Source organism: Piliocolobus tephrosceles, chromosome 6, assembly GCF_002776525.5.
Source record: "Piliocolobus tephrosceles isolate RC106 chromosome 6, ASM277652v3, whole genome shotgun sequence".
Classification (NCBI taxonomy): domain Eukaryota; kingdom Metazoa; phylum Chordata; class Mammalia; order Primates; family Cercopithecidae; genus Piliocolobus; species Piliocolobus tephrosceles.
The window spans coordinates 12,208,723-12,229,502 of record NC_045439.1 but is presented as its reverse complement, the minus strand read 5'-3'; the positions used below and the strand labels follow the sequence as shown (position 1 = coordinate 12,229,502).

At 35.4% G+C, this 20,780-nt stretch overlaps 1 protein-coding gene across 6 annotated transcripts in view; it reads left to right on the top strand.

The window, feature by feature from the left end:
- The window catches only part of PPP4R4 (protein phosphatase 4 regulatory subunit 4), a 110,421-nt gene that overhangs the window by 24,698 nt on the left and 64,943 nt on the right, over positions 1-20,780 (top strand). For all 6 annotated transcript variants that reach the window (XM_023205330.1, XM_023205331.2, XM_023205332.2 and 3 more), the window contains exon 3: positions 10,586-10,688. In XM_023205330.1, coding sequence (XP_023061098.1) covers positions 10,638-10,688 — 51 coding nt within the window. In that variant the 5' untranslated portion in view covers positions 10,586-10,637. The remainder of the gene's footprint in view (positions 1-10,585; positions 10,689-20,780) is intronic.

The following is a 20,780-nucleotide window of genomic DNA, read 5'->3' as shown; positions in this document are numbered from 1 at the left end:
GATATATCACTGTATGGATATATCATAATTTGATTATTCACTTGTTAGTGAACATCTGGATTGTTTTTATCTATTACAAATGAAACTTATAAATATTTACATTAAAGTGTTTATGTGAACATCTGCTTTTATTTCCCTTGGATAAATGTCTAAATATGGAATGTCTGGGTTGTTTGGTAGGTGTATGTGTAACCTTTAAAGAAATTGTCAAACTTTTCCAAAATGATTGTATTATATTTATATTCCATCAGTAGTATGTGAAAGTGCCATTACTCCTCATCCTTGCCCACATTTGGCATGTTCAGTCCTTATAATTTTATTTCAGTGAATGTGTAGTGATATCTCATTGTGGTTGTAATGTAATTTTACCTAATGATTAAAATTTTGTTGAGCATCTTAAGATGTATTTATTTGCCATTTTTATGTTTTCTTTGGTGAGGTGTTCAAATCTTTTGTCCACTTTTTATTGGATGTTCTTACTCTTGTAGTTAAGAATTCTCTATATATTCTAGATACAAGTCATTTGCTAAATATTTGTTTCGCAGATATTTTATGCCAGTCTATGGCTTACATTTTCATTTTTGTAACAGTGCCTTTGAAAAACAAACATTTTTAATTGTGATGAAGTTTATTTGGTTGATTTTTAAATTTTTTATACTTTACCTTTTGTGTTCTCTTCAAGAAATCTTGTCAAACCCAAGGCCACTAAGATTTTCTGCTGTTTTCTTCTAGAAGTTTTACATTATTGGCTCTTATATTCAGGCCTGTGATCCACTTTGAGTTAACTTCTGTTTACTGTTTCAGGATGAGGAGAGACTCATTGTGTTTGTATATGGCTATTTAATTGTTCCGCCACCACTTGTCGAAAAGATTATCATCTCCTCATTGAGTTGTCGTTTCACCTTTTTAAAAAGACAATTGCACATTTATGTTTGGGTCTATTTCTGGACTTTCTGTTTTTTTCCATTGATTATATGCCAATATTGCACTATCTTGTCTATTGTAGCTCTATGATAGGTTTTAAAGTCTAACCTGCTAGTACTAGCCCTACAACTTTGTTTTTGTCAGATTTGTTTTAGCTATTCTATATCCTTTGCATTTCCGTGCAGATTTTAGAATAAGCTTGTTCATTTCTGCAGAAAGCCTACTGGGATTTAGAAGGGGATCATATTGAATCTGTCTTCCATTTGTGAGATTGACGTCTTAACAATATTGAGTATTTGATCCTTGAATATATTTAGGTCTTCTTTATTTCTCTCAGCATGTTCTGTAATTTTTGGTCTACACGTCTTGCACATCTTTTGTCGAGTGTTCCAATTATATTTCATATTGAAACAGGAAAAGTTCCCCAGCCCCCATCGCAGGGCGTGCAGTAGGGGAGTGGCTCGCTTTTTTGGTGCCCCACTGCTCAAACCTCTAGGGGGAGCATGCCCAGGGGCAGGTTGTGGGACTCTGACCCCAAGGCAGTGTCTGGAGGTGAATGTTTAGAGCTCCCGAAGCCCCAGTAGGCATGTGTTACAGGGTGCTCTTTTGGTTTTGCAGTCCATAGGCGGCTTGTGTTAGCTCATTTAGACCCTTGCCTTATCGCAAGGACAGAGGGCTTTCTGTATCTGAGTTTCTTGCCTTGGTATACTGGAAGAATCGGATCACACGTGGACTTGGAGAATGAGTGCAAGGTTGTATTGAATGGAAGTAGCCCTCAGCAGATGGGGGAGCCAGAAGAGCGAAGGAGTAGAAAGGTGGTTCTCCCCTCCTCTGACGGCCCCAGCCAAGCTGCCTCATTCCGCCGGTTCATGGCTTGCCGACCTGCGGGGCCTGTTGGTGTGCTCTTATGCGGATGCGTTCTTCTTGACGGCCTCTCAACGTCCAGCCACTTGGGTGTTCCTCCGCTGGTGTGTTCCTCTCCACATCCAGCCACTTGCGTCTCTGCCTGCTAGGGTCTTGGGGTTTTTATAGGCACAGGTGGGGGGTGTGGTGGGCCAGGGTGGTCTTGGGAAATGGCAGCATTTGGACGTGAAGGCAGGAGCTCCTGTCCTCACCTAGGTCTGCGGGCACAGGCCTGGGGGTGATACCCTAGACAGGGAACGCGCCCTTCTCTTGCCAGCACTTCCCTGCACCTCTTCCCATATCAATATTGTTATGTTAATGTAAATTAGATTACCTTTTAAATTATAATTTTATATCTTTAATGTTGTATGGAAAATATAATATATAAAAGTAGAGATACTTTTATATATTGACCTTGTATTCTGCGTACCACTAGACTCACTTATTCTACTAGCCATTTTGTAGATTATTTGGGATTTTCACCATAGACAACTATGTTGTTTGTGAATAAAAACAATTAAACGTCTTCCTTTCTAATCTGTAAGTCCTTTGTTTCTTTTTCTTGCCTTATTGCACTGGTTCAGAGCTCCAACACGGTGTTGGATGGTGATAATGGTCTAGTTTCAATAGGATTGGTATCAGTTCTCTGAATGTCTGATAGAATTCAGCTGTGAATCTGTCTGGTCCTGGATTTCTCTTTGTTGGCAGTTTTTAAATTACAATTTCAATCTTGCTGCTTATTCTTGGTCTGTTCAGTGTTTCTATTTCTTCCTGGTTTAATCTAGGAGGGTTGTATACTTCCAGGAATGTATCCATCTCCTCTAGGTTTTCTAGTTTGTGTGCATAAAGGTGTTCATAGTAGCCTTGAATGATCTTTTGTATTTCTGTGGTATTGATTATGATGTCTCTCGTTTCATTTCTAATTTGAGTTTATTTGCATCTTCTCCCTTCTTGGTTAATCTCAGTAGTGGTCTATCAGTTTTGTTTATCTTTTCAAAGAACCAGCTTTTTGTTTCATTTATCTCTTGTATTTTTTTGTTTCCATTTCATTTAGTCCTGTTCTGATCTTTGTTACTTCTTTTCTTCTGCTGGATTTGGGTTTGGTTTGTTGTTTCTCTAGTTCCTTGAGGTGTAACCTTGGCTTGTCTATTTGTGCTCTTTCAGACTTTTCGATGTAGACATTTAATGCTATGAACTTTTCTGTTAGCACCGCTTTTGTTCTACCCAGTGGTTTTGATAAGTTTTGTCACTATTATTCAGTTGAAATAGTTTTTTAATTTCCATCTTGATTTCATTGTTGACTCAGCGATCATTCAGGAACAGATTATTAACTTTCCATGTATTTGCATGGTTTTGAGTGTTCCTTTTGGAGTTGATTTCCAATTTTATTTCACTGTGGTCTGAGAGAGTACTTGATATAATTTTGATTTTCTTAAATTTATTGAGACTTGTTTTGTGGCCTATCATATGGTCTTTCTTGGAGAATGTTCCTGGTGCTGATGAATAGAATGTGTATTCTTCAGTTGTTGGTTAGAATGTTCTGTAGATATCTGTTAAGTTCATTTGTTCTAGGGTATAGTTTAAGTCCATTGTTTCTGTGTTGACTTTCTGTTCTTGATGACCTTTCTAGTGCTGTCAGTGGAGCATTGAAGTCCCCCACTATTATTGTGTTGCTGTCTTAGGTCTAGCAGTAGTTGTTTTATAAATTTGGGAGCTCCAGTGTTAGGTGTATATATATTTAGGACTGTGATATTTTCCTGTTGGACAAGTCCTTTTATACTTATATAATGTCCCTCTTTGTCTTTTTAAGCTGCTGTTGCTTTAAAGTTTGTTTTTTTTCTGATGTAAGAATAGCTACTCCTGCTCACTTTTGGTGACCATTTGGAATATCTTTTTCTACCTCTTTACCTTAAGTTTTTGTGAGTCCTTATGTGTTAGGTGATTCTCTTGAAGACAGCAGCTGGTTGGTGAATTCTTACTCATTCTGTGATTCTGTACCTACTAGGTATCTACCCAGAGGAAAAGAAGTCATTATATGAAAAAGATGCTTGCACATGGATGTTTGTAGCAGCACAATTTGCAGTTGCTAAAATATGGAACCAGCCCAAATGCCCATTAGTCAATGAGTAGATAAAGAAAATGTGGTGTGTAAGTGTGTGTATTTTTTATGTGTGTGTGTGTGTGTGTATATCTCATTCACCATAGAAAGTAACAAAATATTGGCATTTGCAGCAACCTTGATGGAGCTGGAGACTATTATTCTAAGTGAAGTAACTGAGGAATGGAAAACCAAACATCATATGTTCTCACTTATAAGTGGGAGCTAAGCTGCGAGGACGCAAAGGCATAAGAATGATACAGTGGACTTTGGGGACTCTGGGGAAAGAGTGGGAGGGGTGTGAGGAGTAAAAGACTACAAACTGGGTACAGTGTACATTGCTGGGTGATGGGTGTGCCAAAATCTCAGAAATCACCACTGAAGAACTTATGTAACCAAACACCACATGTTCCCCCAAAACCTATAGAAATAAAAAAGTGCTTAGATATGAATCTAAGAAAATGTGTGTAAGATCTGTATGTTAAAAATTACATGAAACTGAATAAACTATTCAAAGATCTAAATAAACAAAGATAAATATTGTGTTTATGGATTAAAATAAGGAAGTGGTAATGGTCAACATCCCTGCCTTGTTCCTGACTTGGGGGAAAGTATTCATTCTTTCACTATTAAGTATGATGCTGGCTCTAAGTTTGTCATAGATATTCTTTATTGGGTTGAAGAAGTTCCGTTCTATTTGTAGTTTGCTGATAGTTTTAAATCATGAGTAGATACTGTATTTCTCAGATTTCCACATGTAGTGTGGTATCCAGGTGCTTTTTGAAAATTCTGTTACATTGACTGATTTCAAAAATTAACCTTTTTGGCCAAGTGTGGTGGCTCATGCCTGTAATCCCAGCACTTTGGGAGGCCGAGGCGGGTGGATCATGAGGTCAAGAGATCGAGACCATCCTGGCCAGCATGATGAAACCCCATCTCTACTAAAAAAAAAAAAATACAAAAATTAGCCAGGAGTGGTGGTGCGTGCCTGTAATCCCAGCCACTCGGAAGGCTGAGGTAGGAGAATAGCTTGAACCAGGGAGTCGGAGGTTGCAGTAAGCCAAGATTGCGCCACTGCACTCCAGCCTGATGACAGGGCCAGACTCTGTCTCAAAAAAAAAAAAAAAAAAAAACCCACAAAAAAACAAAAAACGAAAAACAAAAAAAAACCTTTATATTTTGAGAAAACTATAGATTCACATACAGTTGTAAGAAATAATACAGAAATATCCATGTTCTCTTTACCCAGTTTCCCCCTATAGTAACATCTTGAAAAACTATAGTACAGTATTACAACCAGGATGTTGACATTGATAAAATCAGGATGCATAAGATTTCCGTCATCAATGGATCTCTCATATTACACTTGTGGGGTCACACCTATTTCCCTCCTGCTCCTGTATCCCTCCTTAGCCCCTGGAATTCGCTAATCTGTTCTCTATTTGTATAACTTCCTCATTCAAGAATGCTATATAAGTGGAATCATACACTATGTAACCTTTTGGGATTGAATTTTTTTTCACTTAGCATAATTTCTGGAGATTCTTCCAGGTGATTACACATATCAATAGTTTTTTTTCCTTGTTATTGCTGAGTAGTATTCCACAGTATGGTGTACTACAGTTCGTTTATCCATTTCTTCACTGAAGGACATATCATTGTTTTCATGTCTTTTTTGTTGTTTTTGTTATTCAAATAAAGGTGTTATAAACATTCATCCACAAGTTTTTATGTGAACAGAAATTTTTATTTCTTTGGGATAAATTCCCCAGAGTACAATTGCTGGCTTGTATGGTGTTGCATATTTAATATTTTAAGAAACTTCCAAACTTCCAGAGTGGCTATACCGGCTTACATTCCTAGCAGCAATGAATCGTCCAGTTTTTTTGCTTTTGGTGGTGTTTTAAAAATTTTAGCCATTCTGATAAATGTGTAGTGATATTTCATTGTCCTTTTACTTTGTGTTTGCCTGATGGTTAATGATTTAAGCATCTTTTAGTGGGCTTATTTGCAATCTGTATATCATCCTCAGTAAAATGTTCCCTCATGTCTTTTACCCATTTTTGAATTGGATTGTGTATTTTGTTACTAGTGAGTTTTGAGAGTTCTTTATGTGGTCTCAACACTAGTCCTTTTTCAAACATTCATTTGCAAATATTTTCTCCCAGTCTGTGGCTTGTCTTTTCATCCTTTTACAGGGTCTTTCACAATACAAAAGTTTTAAATTTTGATAAAGTCTAACTTTTCTTTCTTGTGGATCATGCTTTTACTGCCAAGTTTAAGAATTCTTTGTCTAGCCCTAGATCTAGAAGCTATTTGCCCATGTTTTTCCTGACAGCTCTATTGTTATACGTTTCACACTTGATCTTAGTGAAAAGGCTGAGAAGTGATTAGTTTTATGTTTTAGGTGTAAGTCTATGATTCATTTTGAGTTAGTGTGAGGCATAGATCATGTTAGTTTTTTTTTTTTTTTTTTTTTTTAATTTTAAACACCTGTGGATATCTAGTTGCTTCAGTGCCATTTGATGAAAAGGCTATCTTTTGTCTATTGGATTGTCTTTGCACTGTTACCAAAAATCAGTTGGGCATATGTGTGGGGTCTATTTCTGGGTTCTGTCTTCAGTTCTGTTGATCTATGTCTCTCTCCCTCCACCAATACTGTGTAGTCTTGGTTACTATAGCTTACTATAATAAGTCTTAACAGTGGGTGGACACAGTTCCTCCTACTTCATTCTTCTTTTTCAAAATCGTTTCAGCTATGCTCATTCCTTTGGTTTTTCATATAAATTTAGAAAAAATATAATCTGTCTCCCAAAATCTTGTTTGTATTTCAATAGGAATTGTGTTAAAGCTGTATAACACTTTGGGAGAATCGCCATATTTACCATGCTGAATTTCCCAGTGTATGCCTCTCTAATTGCTTAGATATCCTTTGATTTCTTTCAGCATTGTGTATTTTCAGCCTACAACTTCTGTACATATTTTGTTAGTTTTTTGCAGTGATTATAAATTATATTGAATTTGTAATTTCAGTGTTCATGTGTTGACTTTTGTCAAATGTTTTTTCTGAATTGATATGATCATGTGATATTTTTCTTCTTTAGCCTGTTAATATGATGGAGTACATTGATTTTTAATATTGAACCAGCCTTGCATCCCTGCAATAAACTTCATTTGATCATAGTATATAATTCTTGCTAAACTTTTGTTAAATATTTTTGCATCTATATTTATGAGGTATACTGCTTTGTAGTTTTTCTTCATGAAGTGATTTAGGAAGTGCTACCTCCTCTTTTCTGGAAGAGATTGTGTAGAATAGTGTTAATTTTTCATTAAATGTTTGATAGTATTCTTCACTGAAACCATCTGGGCCTGGACATTTTTTTAGGACTTTGAAAATATTAATTCAATTTCCCTAATGGTTGTAGGAACATTCAGATTATCTCTTTCATATTGGATAAGTTGTTACTATTTATGTTTTTCAACAAATTGGTCCATTTTGTCTAAGTTTTCAAATTTATATGTATAGAAGTATTCACAGCATTCACTTATTGTCCTTTTGATCTCTGCAGTCTATAGAGATACCTACTGTTTCAATTCTGATGTTAGTAATTTTTGTCTTGTTCTTTTGTCATTCTTGCTGAAGTTAGTTGATTTTTATTGATCTTTAAAACAACTAGGTCTTTGTTTCCTTCTTTTTCTTTATTTTTTCTATTTTTATTATTGATTTTATCTCTGTTTCTTCTGCTTGTATATTGTGATTATTTTGTTCTAGGTTCTTGAAGTGGAAAGTTAGATTATTGATTTGAGATGTTCCGTTTTTTTCTAATGGTTACATTTCCATCTTTGAATATGTTAGCTGTATCCCACAAATGTTGATTTTTTATTTTCATTCAGTTCAGTGTATTTTTTGATTTCCCGTGAGATCTTTCTCTTTGATTCATGGGAATATATAGAAGTTTGTTTAGTTTCCAAGAGTTGGGAGATTTTTCTGTTACCTTTCTTTTACCAACTTCTAGTTTGATTCCATTGTGGTTAGAGAAAATTCTGTATTATTTAAATTTTCAAAAATTTGTTGAAGTTTGTTTTATGGTCCGTCTTGATATATATTCTTTGGGCACTTGAATGGAATGTGTGTTCTGCTATTGTTGGATACAGTGTTCTATAAATGTCTACTAAATCTTGGTTGATGGTATTCTTGAGTTCTTCTGTATCTTTGCTGATTCTCTGTGTAGTTCTATCAGTTGTTGAGACATGGGTTCTGAAATCTTCAGCTGCACCTGTGTATTTGTCTATTTTTCTTTTCAGTCTTATCAGTTTTTGCATCACATATTTTGCAACTCAGTTTGTTGTATACACATTTAGGATTGCTATTGCTTGGTGGATTCATCTCTTTGATCATTTTATAGTGTCCCTGTCTGTCTCTGGTGATTTTCTCTTCTCTGAGATTTACTTTACTTGATATTCATATAGCCACTCCTGCTTTCTTTTGATTCACATTTGTATCATATATTATTTTCCATTCTTTATTTTCAACCACTGATACTGTTTTCAACCACTGATACTGTTTTTTGAAGTGAGTTTCTTGTAGACAGTATATAGTTGAATCATTTTTAAAAGCCACTCTGCCAATTCCTGTCTTAAACTGATGTATTTAGACCACTTATATTTAATGTAATTGCTGATATTTTAAGGCTAAAGTGTATCATTTTATTTTTTATTTGTTCTTTTTTTGCTTCTGTTTTCTTTTTCTTGCCTTCCTGTGAAAAGTTTTGTTTTCACCTCTGTAAGGTATTAGAGATTATACCCTTTTTTACCTTAATTGCAAATTAGTGAATAAAATTCATGGAACATTCAATATTTAATATTCCTGACATCTGTTCATCTAGTTAGCCATCCATTCATGCTTTCAAGAGATATTTATTGAACCTCTACCCTGGGCCAGGCATTGTCATTTTCTTTTTCTTTTGGATTATTCTCTTTCAGTTCTTTAGTAGTGTAGTATATTTATTTCCTCTGGTTGTTGTAACAAGTTACCACAAACCAGGTGGCTTAAAAATAACAGATTTTTATTCTGTCACAGTTCTAGAGAACAGAAGTCTGAAGTCAAGATGTCAGCAGGGATCTAGAGGAGAATCCATTATTGCCTATTCCAACTTTTGGTGGTTGTCACCATTCCCTGACTTGTGGCTGTATTGCTCAAATTTCTGCATCTGTGGTCAAACGGCCATCTGTTATGTTTTATTCTGTGAGTTTCTCTTTTAAGGACACTTGCTATTGGATTTAGGGCCTAGGTAGTTTGGATAACCCAGGATAATCTCTTTATCTCAAGAGCCCTTTAAAAATTAAGATAATAATCACAGGTTCTAGGATTAAGATGTAGACATACCTTTTAGGGGGCCACCATTCAGTTCACTACCAGTAGTAGTTTTCTGTACAACTTTAATTTCTCTTTTTTGACCCTCTCTCCATTTGGCATGGATTCTGTATTTCACACCCTTCGCTATTCCTTCTGAATTTTGTCTAGTAAAGGATTCTCCTAGAGAGTGATGAGAACAGTGGAATGATTACGATGTCCTGTATTTCATAGCTTAACATATTGCAATAGAAAAAGCCTTTTTTCATGGCAGGTCAGCTTCATTTAGAATCAGAATATGTTTCTTTTTAATAGAACTTACTCTGAAGCAAAAATATATTACTTAAAAAAACTATGTAAAACATGTATTAAAGTCTTATGTGCATATAACTACAAATCCATTTGAAGAGATAAGTAAAATAATTCTAATCAATAAGTAAATATTATGGAATCAGCAGTCAATATTTAAATTGGTGTCAGTTAAGAATAGGTGGGATTTCCCTCTGAGGTGATGCCATGTTTATTGGCATCTTTTTGATATCTATCCATCCACATATATATATGGATATTTCAAGTATTTTCAGAACTTAGGCCACTTTGGTTATATTTGAAAACAGTTTTTTTGCTGTTTGTGGAAATGATTTTTTTGGAAGAATCTGAACATTTTTTTCAAGGTATTTAGGCCACTAGAGTATTGCTGAGATTATTTTGATAACTCCTTAATAAATGTCAATTTAAAAAGGAATTATATAAATACACCCTGCTGATCTTTAAGAGTATTTAGTGTATCTTTAAGAAGTTTCTGGCATGGAGTCAAATCTAGTTTTACAAGTGATTTTACTGTACCAAGAGAAAGTTGTATGATTTTGCTGTAGTTGATTTTATTGCTTTCCCTCTTGTTATGATTGTTAATGTTTACCGTAATAAAATGTTACCGTTTATACATTTTTATAAAGTATGGCAAACTGACAGGTCACAGGAAAAAATGAGGTAGAATTAAAAAATACGTATTTAGTAATAGTCTCAAAACTTTTAGGCTTAAGACATATTAAAACAATAAGACAATCTTGTTTCAGCACAAGCATAATTAATATCTTCATGTATTTGTGATAAGATTTGCTTAATGAAATTTCAGTTTTGGTTTCAGTTTTATATCTAAATGATGTATTTCTGGCTTAAAACTTAGAAGTCTGAGTGCTTATCATTCAAAGCAGTCATTTTTCCAATTAGTCCATACTTTTTATAACTGTGCAGAGGAATTCAGCTTGTAATTATACATTTTAAATTTGTGTTCTCTTTGTAAGTGCTGGTCAAGATGTCCAAGGAACAAGTGTGATTGCAAATCTCCCATTTTTGATGCGACAGAATCCCACTGAGACGCTTCGGAGAGTGTTGCCAAAAGTCAGAGTAAGTTGGTGTGAAATAAGATTGGAGTTTCCCGTTTTTCCCAGTAGCATGTTGTCATTGTTGAAAGAGGATTTTGGAGCTTTGATGGCTGATCTTTTGCACCTTGAGTGGAGGAAGTGTTATTATATACATTTTGAATTATAATGAAAATATTTAGGGAAATTAGCTGATGGAAATGGAGAAATCCAGATCTTAAGTTGTAAAATTTCTTTAGTCATTTTCTCAGTAGAGACATTTTACTAAAGGTAGTTTTTAGTAGCTCAAAAACACCTCCTAATCTTAAAAAAAAAGTATTTAATATTCTGTTGGCTTAAATCTATATTAATAGTATTTGTATAACATTGATAATATAATTGAGCTGATACTCCTAATAATTGACCCTATGATGACCTCTGAAGAATCATCAAAGATTGAATTATAGCCATCACAATTTTAGATGTATATGTAATTTATTGCTTCATAAATTTCTTCAGAATTAGTTTTTCTGCTATGAACAAAAATGTTTGATCTACTATTACATTCTTTCTTCTATTTAGTATTTATTATTAATATAAAATTAAATCATTTCAACTATCAAATATTTAATAATTATTTATTTGTACTTATGTGCAAAGTGCTTTTCTTTATAAGAACTTGAATGAACAAAACAGACATCAGTGTGTGTGTCCTCAAGAGTTTACCTACTAATGGGGTCAGTGAGGTTACATACTACTGAGGATTATGTTTGCTAATAGAGGTTGGTAGATTTTGCTTTTTCTTTTTATTTGGATATAGCTCTTCTCATAATTTTTAATTTATGTGTTTAAAATACTGAAGTTATTATTGAGTCCTTGAGTTTTATTTTTAGGCATGTGTATTATGGTTCTAGTTACTGTGATTTAGATCAGGGACGTACCATGTTATTTTCATGAGAAGCCCACCTATGCAGGCACTATGAACGTTTTGACTGATTACAATGGTGAATTAAGATGATATTTATTTTGGCATTGCATATGATTCAAAAATAAATCAAGCTTTTTTGTATCTGTTTTTCCCAGAATCATGCCATAATTTCAAAGGAATTAGGTCCACACAGACCAGGTTTATTTTTACACTCAATTTCTGTGATACTAACTGACCTACACTTGTCAGCAGGACACCTGGAAGTGCCAGTTAAACAATAGCAGAAAGGAACAGGTATTTAGGTCCTCTTGGCTACAGAGTTAATGTAAGTAAGCAAATTAGATTTATAGCTAAGAATATTGCATGCTGCACACTCTGCGTTCAGCAGGTGAAATCTGGTCCACAGAGAGCATATTAGATGTCCAGAGTTTCATGATGCAAGAATAAAAGATGAAAGAGAGCAGTGAACTTTAGATGTCTCTAAATTACTTTGCAAAAATCCTTTTGCTGAGTTCACCATAAAGAAAATTAAGTAACAGCTCCCCCAAAACCTTAATTTCATGGGGGCATATAAATAATATTGTACACTCATATGTATAGCATATTTATACAAAGAATCAAATGTATCTTCTGAAACTATAAAGTATGCCTGAGTTATAGAAGATATGGTTTTAATAAGCTTTAAAAGTAATGGAAATTAATCCATAATACAGAGTATATTAATTGAATAAATGGATACAAAGGTAGTATATACTAATGAATATGTACTAAGGAAACCTTTATTTATAACTGAATGATTTCACTCATTTATTTTACTAATCAACATGTAACCATTTATTTAGGACCATTGTCTTGCCCTGTACTCCGTTTAGAAGACATACCAAAAAGGTAGAAGAGTCCAGATTAGATTGTATATTAGGAAGGTCTAGTGACCATGGGAAACAATGAGAGAACAAGTATAGTAGTGTATTGTGTGCTTCTGACTTGATGTAAAAATGCTGAAGAATAAGGCAAATGAGAAGGGCTTTATGGGGGTAACTTCAATAATAATGACTTTTATTGATAGTTTAATATATAATGTAGACAGCAAAACATTTAATCACCCCCACTTCAAATGATAAAATCTGTGTTTCTGTGCATATTATTTTAAATTCATTGTATTCAGATTTTGTTGTGACTTATTGGTACTCCTGGTTAGCACCTCTCTCAATTCCACCTCACTTCTGTGAGTGTTTACTTTCCAGTGATGAAGCGCTAACAAAATATTGGGTAACTGCTTTATTTACTTTTGCTTGGCCATGATTTCTCAATTTTTTTTTAAAAGTGATCTTGAGCATTTAGTAATAATGGCATTGTCATTCATTCATAAATATTTACTGAGTCCTTTTATAAGGCAGGTAGTGTTCTAAGCACTGGGAAAATAGAAGTGAACAAAAGATAGGGAACTTGCCCTCAAGGAGGCTACAGTCTAGATGGAGAAACAGACATTAGACAAGCAAATCCCTCCCCACCCAAGAAAGATATAATGGTCATTTGTGATAAGCAGTCTGAGTGTACGGAACACGAGTTGATGAGATAAAGTAAGAAAGTAACGAGGGCACCTGCTGTGCATTGGGATGGCAAGGGATGCCTTTTTGAGGGGCAGAAAACTGAAGGGATGGAAAGAAGCGCCATTTGAGAGTCAGGATCAAGTAGTTCAGGTGGAGAGAGCAGTAAATAGCCCTAAGGTGAAAGAGCTGGTTGGGACTGAGATAGAGACAGGTGTGTTTTGGACCCAGTGAATGGGGTGGGGTGTGATTGAGAAGAGGTTAGAGAAATGGTTGATGATGGAGCATGCAAGCGTTGGTTTTCATTCTTAGGACAGTGAAAAGTCCTTGAAGGCTTTAAAGCAGGCAGTGACTTAATTGTGTTTCTGTTTCACAGTGATCATTTTGGTTATTGTATGGAGAATAGATGGCAGTGGGATAGTTAGGAAGCTTCAGTACTGGGCCTCATAGCTAGTATGAGGACAACTAATTAAGACAGTAGAGAGTGTGGACATATCTGAGATAATATGGGTTAAGGTAGAATGAGCAGAACTTTGTAACGGATTGGGTTTGTGAAGTGAGAGATGACTTCCAGATTTCTGGCTTGACCATGCATATGGTTCTGCTGGTTTTCGGTTATAGTTGATAGTCTGTTGAATTCATAAGGAAAATAATTTGTGTACTTGATAATACTAGTCTTTTATGAATAATTTACTTTTAGATAATTTAAAGAAATGAACAATAAATATTTTATGCATTAAGTTAATTAATACCAAGATGTTTACCACGTTTGTAACAGTAGTGTGTGCAGCTTTTAGGCTCACTTTTTACCTTGTCTTTACCTTTAAGAACATCAGATAAAGTAATGGAGATTTTGCTGGCCTTATGTATTATAAACTTTCACCAGTGATATTTTTGTTTTATTGCATTTGCATTTTGTTCTTATGATAATGGATTAACTGAAAAGTGATTTAAAAAATAGGTTGCTATTTTCACTGTTTTAGAGATAAAGGAATTTAGTGTTTAAAAGTAAAATGTCAGAAACAGAGTTGGTGTTACAATTGAGCCAATCCATCAGATTGAGGTTGATGTCTAGAATAACTAACAAAAGAAGAAAAATAGAAAGTAAGAAAAATAGAATTAAGCCACTCCGTAGTATTTCCCCAGTTTATTTTCTAAATTGTGTGCAAAGTGGGCAATGAATGGTAGTGCAGTTAGGCCACTCATCTCAAGGTTGAATTTAGCTAGGAATTTAGAAAGTAAATGTTTGACCTCCAATTTAAGTTTCTTAAATGTGGAGACATTTTAAAATATAGTTATTACCATATATTCATGTTACATGATTTAATCCTAGGGTATCTGTTAAAGAATTGTTTTTGTGTGGTTTTATTAAGTTTTAATTCTTTTTCCACAGTATATTAAATTGAAATCTTAGATGTTTGTTAGACCTCAATATTTGATTTGAACTTCTCGTTATCTAGAAGTGAAAGAATTTGATTGGCAAGATAAATATCCAAAATATTATACCATGGGCTTTTATAAAATTCATAATAATAGTGATATAATTACACCACATAACAAAGGTGATTCCATTACATTCCAATGCAAAAAATACTCTCTACTTATTGAGTTATTAAATTTATTTAGTTGTTTTTACACTTACATTTTGGCAACCATAATATATGTCATAAAATTATATAATAGAAATTAAGCGGCTGGGCGCGGTGGCTCAAGCCTGTAATCCCAGCACTTTGGGAGGCCGAGACGGGCGGATCACGAGGTCAGGAGTTTGAGACCATCCTGGCTAACACGGTGAAACCCCGTCTCTACTAAAAAATACAAAAAGCTAGCTGGGCGAGGTGGCTGGCGCCTGTAGTCCCAGCTACTCGGGAGGCTGAGGCAGGAGAATGGCGTAAACCCGGGAGGCGGAGCTTGCAGTGAGCTGAGATCCGGCCACTGCACTCCAGCCCAGGTGACAGAGCGAGACTCCATCTCAAAAATAATGTAGCAAATATTTATTGTGGTCTTACTACGTGTCAGGCACTGTATTCTGTCAGATATTCTACACATTTTAATCTGAATACTCATTAGTAGTTCTATAATGATCACTTGACAGTGGAAGAAACAACTTAGTTAAGTAACTTGCTCAAAGTAACAAAGCTTGCAAGTGGTATAATTAGGTTTAAACAGGAAGTCTGAGTCCTCAGTTTTTACTACCCATTAGGTGATCATAACTGTAACAGATATAAAATGTATAATTTAATGTCTCAAGCCTTAGTCATCTCCTGTCTGTACTACAGCGGCCTCCTCACTGAATCTGTTGCTTCCATTTTGCCTCTGTTGCTTCCATTTTGCCTCCTAGAGGAAACTCATCAACCAGAGAGATCTTTTAAAAAGCATCAGTCATATCTTGTCTCCCTCTTGCATGAAAATTACTTAAGTGGTGTAGTAGGCAGAATCATGCCCCTTCCCAAAAGATATTGGGCCCTAATCCCTAGAAATTGTAAATGTTACCTTATTTGGAAAAAGGGTCTTTTCACATATAGTTAAGGATCTTGAGATTGGGAGATTATCCTGGATTATTGGGGTGGTGGTCCAAATGTCATCACATGTATCTTTATAAGAAGGCAGAGGAGAGTTGACACATACATGTAGAAGAATGCAATGTGAAGATGGAGGTAGAGATTGGAATGATGTGGCCACAAGCCAAGGAATGATAGCAACCACCAAAAGCTGAAAAAGGCAAAAAGTAGATTCTACCCTAGAGCCTCTAGGTGGAGTGTGGCCTTGCCAACACTTTGATTTTGACCAGGTGATACTGATTTTGAAATTCTGTCCTCCAGACCCGTGAGAGAAGAAATTGCTATTGTTTTAAGCTACTCAGTTTGTGGTAATTTGTTACAGCAGCCACAGGAAACTAATAAAAGTAACTTTATTTCAAATAAAATACAACCCCCTACCATGTCCTTAAATCACCCCCGTCTACCTTTGTGACCTCATCATCTGCCAGTCTTTTCCCTTTCTTTCATAAGAGCAGAATATTTGTCAGTCTAGTTTCTCACTGTACCCTGAGAACTCAGAATAGTGCCTGGCAAATAATAGGCATTCAAAAAATTTTTGTTAATGAGTGTTCATTGAACTTAACATTTAGAGACAATATAAGTATCTACCTGAAAAACCAAGGGAACATTGGCCTGATCCACTGATGGCATTCTTGGATAAGAAATAGGAAGAGAATTTGTTTGGAAATTTGACACATACATGTAGAATGGTATATAACGCTGATTTATGTTCCTAGAGAGACTTTTTGGGGGTTTGAAGAGGATTTGGGAAATACATAATAAAGGATAAAAGGGACATAATCAATGTGAAATGTGATTTCCTTTTATTTCGGTGCATGCCCCTAGTCTCAGCTACTCAGGAGGCTGGGACCCAGGAGTTTGAGGCTGCAGTGAATAGTTACTGACTACACTCCAGCCAGGGCAGCATAGCAAGACCTTGCCTCTAAAAAACAAACAAACAAACAAAAACAAAAAAAAGAAAAAGAAATAATAGAAAAAAATAATAAATTTCTCTTAATTTTATTATTTATTATATAATTTTATATCTCCTGTATATGGGTAGTTTTTTTAAACATCTTCTAGAGTTTTTACAGAAAGCATTCACTTTGTAAGTAAATTTGTAAATAGGAAGCTTTACTTTTTTAAAAGTCCTATTTCAAGTAGCATAGTTAAGTGGACAAACAACCTAGGTTGAGCATTCCTATTCTCCAAATCCAAAATCAAAATGCTCCAAAATTTGAAGCTTTTTGAGCATAAACATGATGCTACAAGTAGAAAATTCCCCATCTGACCTCATGTGATGAGGTGCAGTTCAAGTCAAAATGCAGTCAAAACTTAAGTTTCATGCATGAAATTATTTAAATTGTTGTATAAAATTACATTCAGCCTATGTGTATAAGATGTATATGAAACAAATGAATTTCATGTTTAGACTTGGGTCCTATCCCCAAGATATTTCATTATGAATATGCAGATATTCCAAAATCCCAAAACATTCAAAATCTGAAGCACTTCAGGTTACAAGCATTTGGGATAAGGGATACTCAAGCTGTAATAATGTGTGGAACACTTACTGTGGGCCAGGCGCTGTGCTTAATGCTTTAGATATATCCTTAAAAAAATCCTCCTAACAATTCCATGTGATGTATTTATACTCATTTTATAGTTGGGAAAATCTCAGCTTAAAAAATTCAGTGTTTGTGAATATTTAGTTGGGAGATTTCTAGGAAGCATGAAAGTATATAATTTATTCTTACAGTTCACCAAGGAAAAGAAATAGTCTTGACTAAAGGAATTAAAGAGCATAAACAAATGATCCAGATTGCTTTCTTCTTTGGTTTGCAGCTAAGAAAACAGGCATCTGTCTTCCCCACTAAAGATGATGTGTTCTGAGATAAGCATAATAAGCAGATCATGATGTTCCAGACCCTTACAGATCATAAAAGTCCCACAATATATATTCTATAGACAGGCTAAACATTTAGGGACACTGATAGGAAGGAATGTAAGTAAGAAAGTGAAATAATTCCTGTAATGTAAGGTTGACAGAAGATAATCATCAGGGTCAGAATTAAGAGGTCTTGTGGTTTAGGAAGCATAAAATTATATAACATTTTTCTATTTCACTCAGAAAAAAGAGTATTAATGAGAGGAATTAGAGATGAACAGATTGATACAAACTGTTCTTCTATGGTTTACAGCTTAAAAAATAAAAGTACATTTAATGCTATGCATTTTGAGAATAATGTCTTTTATCCTTTTTCTTTTTACATATATGTGTGTATTTAAGGACAAAATAGATTGACATTACTAATTACTTCACAATGATAATTAAAGTTCTATGAAACATTTACTGAGTATATAGTTTTTCTGTATATTATAGAGTTATATTAACTGGTATTCCTTATAGACCTAAAAATAATGCCTTTCAGTAAATTCTTAGTGGACACCAGTGTTTTCACATATACTTCTTAGTCATTCAGTCATTTGTTATTTTTACCCTATCTGCAATAAAAACGAACAGAAGCTTCTGAAATTATTTTAAATGTGTAATTAAGCTTGTAAGGGAGTAAGGAATGATACTAGGGCTCAAAAACAAAGCAATCCGTTTCACTTCCATTTAGGATATAGAAAGCTGCAAGAGAACATCACTCTCATTCTAATAACAATAGGTTATCCCCAAAATCCACACAGTCATAACTTCTTGAGCACATCAGAGCTGGTCACAAGGCAGCCAAGTGAGCTGAATTCACAAGAGTAACAAATCCCTCTGAGGATAGATGGGACAGAGGAACACTGACTTGGTAAAGCATAGGAGGAAGTAGTTAGCAGTATCAGCTAAGATCTTAACAAATTTTTAAAGCGTGGCTGTGGGCTAGCACAGTTTATGTGTTTAGGATAACTTGTAGGTTAGACATAGAGGAGCTTTGCATCCATTTGCAAGCTCTTTTCCATACGTCTCCACTGTTTGCTCTGTGAGATAGACTAGGGGACAAGGCAGGAGATTGGAGAGCATCTCCCTTGATGATAAAGGTGTGGTACTGATGAACTGCTGCTGAGGGACAGGAGCCAACTCTGCCCATTTTCTGAAAACCTTCTTTATGAAGCAAAAGTCTAAGTTGTGGAGGGAGAAGCAGTGAACTTTCCTGCTTCTACAGCCCAGGTGAAGTGCCGTTGCTTCGGTGGGTGTGGTAGGAGCAAAACCCACTTGCCTCTGAAAGAGAGGTAGAAAACCCTCACTCCTCCAGAACCATGCAAAGATCACTTACTTCTGGGAGAAATGTGGGAGCATAAGCCTTTTGATACTAGGGGCTGGGTGTGGAAGGCAGGAGATGTTAGACCTAGGACCCTGCACTGATAAAAAGCAGAGGTCTGCCACCAATGGGGATAGGGCAAGAAACTTGATCCTGGCAAAGGTTCCCCTCCCACACCCCAAGATACAAAGTTATAGGACAGGAACACTGAAAAAGTTACATTCCTGAGGCCCAGGCTCAAAGACCCTGCCCAAGATGAGGCTGGACCAAGATATCTGAGAATCCTCTACCTCCACCATTAACCTAGTGTGTAGTAACAAGCAACAGTTGTCCTACTAGAGAAGGGACAAGAGTGTGGAGAGAGACTCCCTGCTGAAAACTGAGGGTGGAGCAGGAACACTGAGGAAAAACCCTTTGGCATCTGAGGCTGCACGTTAAACAAAAGGTAATAGTGGCCCACTATTGGAGGTTTGAAACCTGTGGTGCTGTGATTGCCATAGCAACAAAAATCCTCAAACCCAGCTCCATTGCTAACTAGACATATTATTCAACCCCCTGTACTTAACAGCTTAGCAGAGGAGGAATGTTCATTTCTGAGCGTAAATACTATTACCTCTATTGTCACTGAATATCCAGCATTCAGCGTTTCAAAATCAAAAATTTCTGGGCACACAAAATAAGGAAACTTACCAAAACATAAAACAACAATAGGTCTAGTATCAGAGAAGACCCAGATATTGGAAATATTAGGGAATTTAAAGTAACTGTGATTTATATGGTAAAATATCCACTGAAAAAACAACATGCCTGGATATATAGGGCATTTCAACAGAGAGAGGATCTATAAAATAATCAAATGAAAATGCTAGAAATAGGCAGGTGTGGTAGCTTATGCCTGTAATCCCAGCACTTTGGGAGACCGAGGCAGGCTGATCACTTGAGGTCAGGAGTTCGAGACCAGCCTGACCAACATAGAAACCCCATCTCTACTGAAAATACAAAATTAGCCGGGCGTGGTGGTGCATCCCTGTAATCCCAGCTACTCAGGAGGCTGAGGCAGGAGAATCACTTGAACCCGGGAGGTGGAGGTTGCGGTGAGCCGAGATCGCGCCATTGCAGTCTAGCCTAGGCAACAAGAGCGAAACTCTGTCTCAAAAAAAAAAAGAAAAAAAAAGAAAAAAGAAAATGCTAGAAATAAAAATGATATCTAAGATGAAGCATTTCTTCAATGGACTTATCATCAGTTTGAACATGTCTGGTGAAAGAATCCGTGAACTTGAAAATAGAAATTATCTAAACTGAAACATAGAGATAGAAAAGAGTGAAAAATTAGAAGAGAACATCCAATGGCTTTGGGACAGCGTGAAAAGATCTAATATATGTGCGATCGGCATCTCAGAATGAGAAAAGAGAAACGAGAAGGAAGAATTATTTAAAGAAATACTAGCCAGGACAAAGCATAGATCTAAGAAGACCAGAGGACGCCAAGCAGAATAAATGCATGGGAGCGCACACACACACACCCCCTCTCCCCTAGACACGTCATAAACTGCTGAAAATAAAAAAGGGATAATCTTGGAAGTAGCCAGAGACAAAGGTGACAATTGAACAGACTTCTGATCAGAAACTATGTAGTCTAGAGGACAAAAGAATAATCATATTAAAAGTACTGAAAGTGAAAAGCAAAAATTAAAAAGTCAACTGAAATATATACCCAGTTAAAAATATCTTTCTAGGACGAAGACAAAGTAGCTTTTTTAGATAAACAAAAATTGAGAGAATTGATTATATCAAATCTATACCTCAAGAAATGGTAAAGGAGTGTTTTTTTTTTTTTTTTTTTTTTTTTTTTTTTTTTTTTTTTTTTTT